Here is a 1407-nt window from a genome sequence, read left to right as displayed (position 1 = left end):
AGATGGCGAGTAAGACCATACTGAAATAAAACTCAATAGAGTCCGTTGTATAATGTTCTACTCCGTATAACAACTCATCACATGGTGTCAGGAGAAACTTGGTTGCCTCCGGCTGAGTTACAACCCATTAATGAAAATTGTGCGTCCTTGTGAAGCTAGCCTAAGAGAGACCAACGCTAGGCCCTCGCTCCGACAGTGAAGATTTAGACTGCTTGCCGTACAGGTATTTTATTTAGTGGCGTGTGTTGGTGAATGGTTCGCCCTGTTACACGGTTCAGTCGATCTCGCGCTGGGCTGTGTTGCAAAGTAGCTAACACATCGTTGCTGTTATACGGTTCTTAACTCAAGGGTTCGGCACTAGCACGAGCTTATAAAACACAAAAACAAAAATGGATAGGGACAGGAAGCCATACATGAACTGGAATAGTCCCGATCTGGCGAAGGAGTTTAAACGGTTTAAGCAATATTGCGTGTTTATGTTCAATGGTCCCCTTAGCGACAAGTCGGAGGTTCAGAAGGTCAACTACCTTATGACATTTATAGGGGATAGAGGAAGAGGAATCTACCACACCTTCCAATGGGAACCGGCCAAAGAAGCTACCGAAAATAGCCCAGCCATGCCAGCCGAGAATGAGCTGCTTGAGGGTGTGTATAAGAAATTTTAAAGGTATGTCGCCCCAAAGCGCAACGAAATAAAAGCCACAGTGGAATTCAATAGAAAATTCCAAAATTGGGAGGAAAGTTTTGATAACTTTGTCACCGACCTTAGGGTTTTGGTTGCTTACTGCAACTATACAGACATGCAGCGCATGCTGCGTGATGCAATAGTGATGAGGGCTAAAGACCCGAAAGTACAAGAAAAATGTTTAGAGGAAGGGGATGACCTCACCCTAGACAAAGCAATAAAAATAGGGCAGAATGTAGAGATATCTAAGAAAAGCTTGAGCGCCATAAGCGCACAAACAGCAATTGATGTACAAGTAGTGAAGAAAAAAACACCGCCTCGGCAAAAATCACAAATAACCTGTAAGCGATGCGGTAAACTACATGCCATGCGGGCATGTCCTGCATGGGGGACAACTTGCTTCCGGTGTAAAGGGAAAAACCACTGGGCAAAGTTTTGTCGAAGTAAATCAACAGTAGATGAGATCGTTGAAGCAGACACTAATACCGATGATGAATATTTTGTAGATGTTGTGGGTCTCCAGAAACAAGAAACAAACAACTGGATGCTCAACCTTCAGGTACAAAATAGAACTGTTAGGTTCAAGTTAGATTCAGGGGCACAGTGTAATATATTGCCCAAATGTGTTTATGACAAACTAGGCGCAGATCTGACAAAGTCAAATGCCAGACTTGTCTCCTATTCCGGGAACTGTATGAAGCCTATTGGCAAGTGCATTATAG

The 1407-nt window shown here is 43.6% G+C and overlaps 1 protein-coding gene across 1 annotated transcript in view; it reads left to right on the top strand.

Moving 5' to 3' along the window:
* Positions 1-800: 800 nt before the first annotated feature.
* The window catches only part of LOC117124312, a 1127-nt gene continuing 520 nt past the window's right edge, over positions 801-1407 (top strand). Inside the window, exon 1 of the mRNA XM_033270500.1 lies at positions 801-1270. Coding sequence (XP_033126391.1) covers positions 801-1270 — 470 coding nt within the window. The remainder of the gene's footprint in view (positions 1271-1407) is intronic.

The sequence above is a fragment of the Anneissia japonica genome, unplaced genomic scaffold (genome assembly GCF_011630105.1).
Source record: "Anneissia japonica isolate Jap-2015-1 unplaced genomic scaffold, ASM1163010v1 scaffold54948_len11118_cov96, whole genome shotgun sequence".
In the NCBI taxonomy this organism is placed as follows: Eukaryota; Metazoa; Echinodermata; class Crinoidea; order Comatulida; family Comatulidae; genus Anneissia; species Anneissia japonica.
This window is presented reverse-complemented; position numbering and strand designations above follow the sequence as displayed.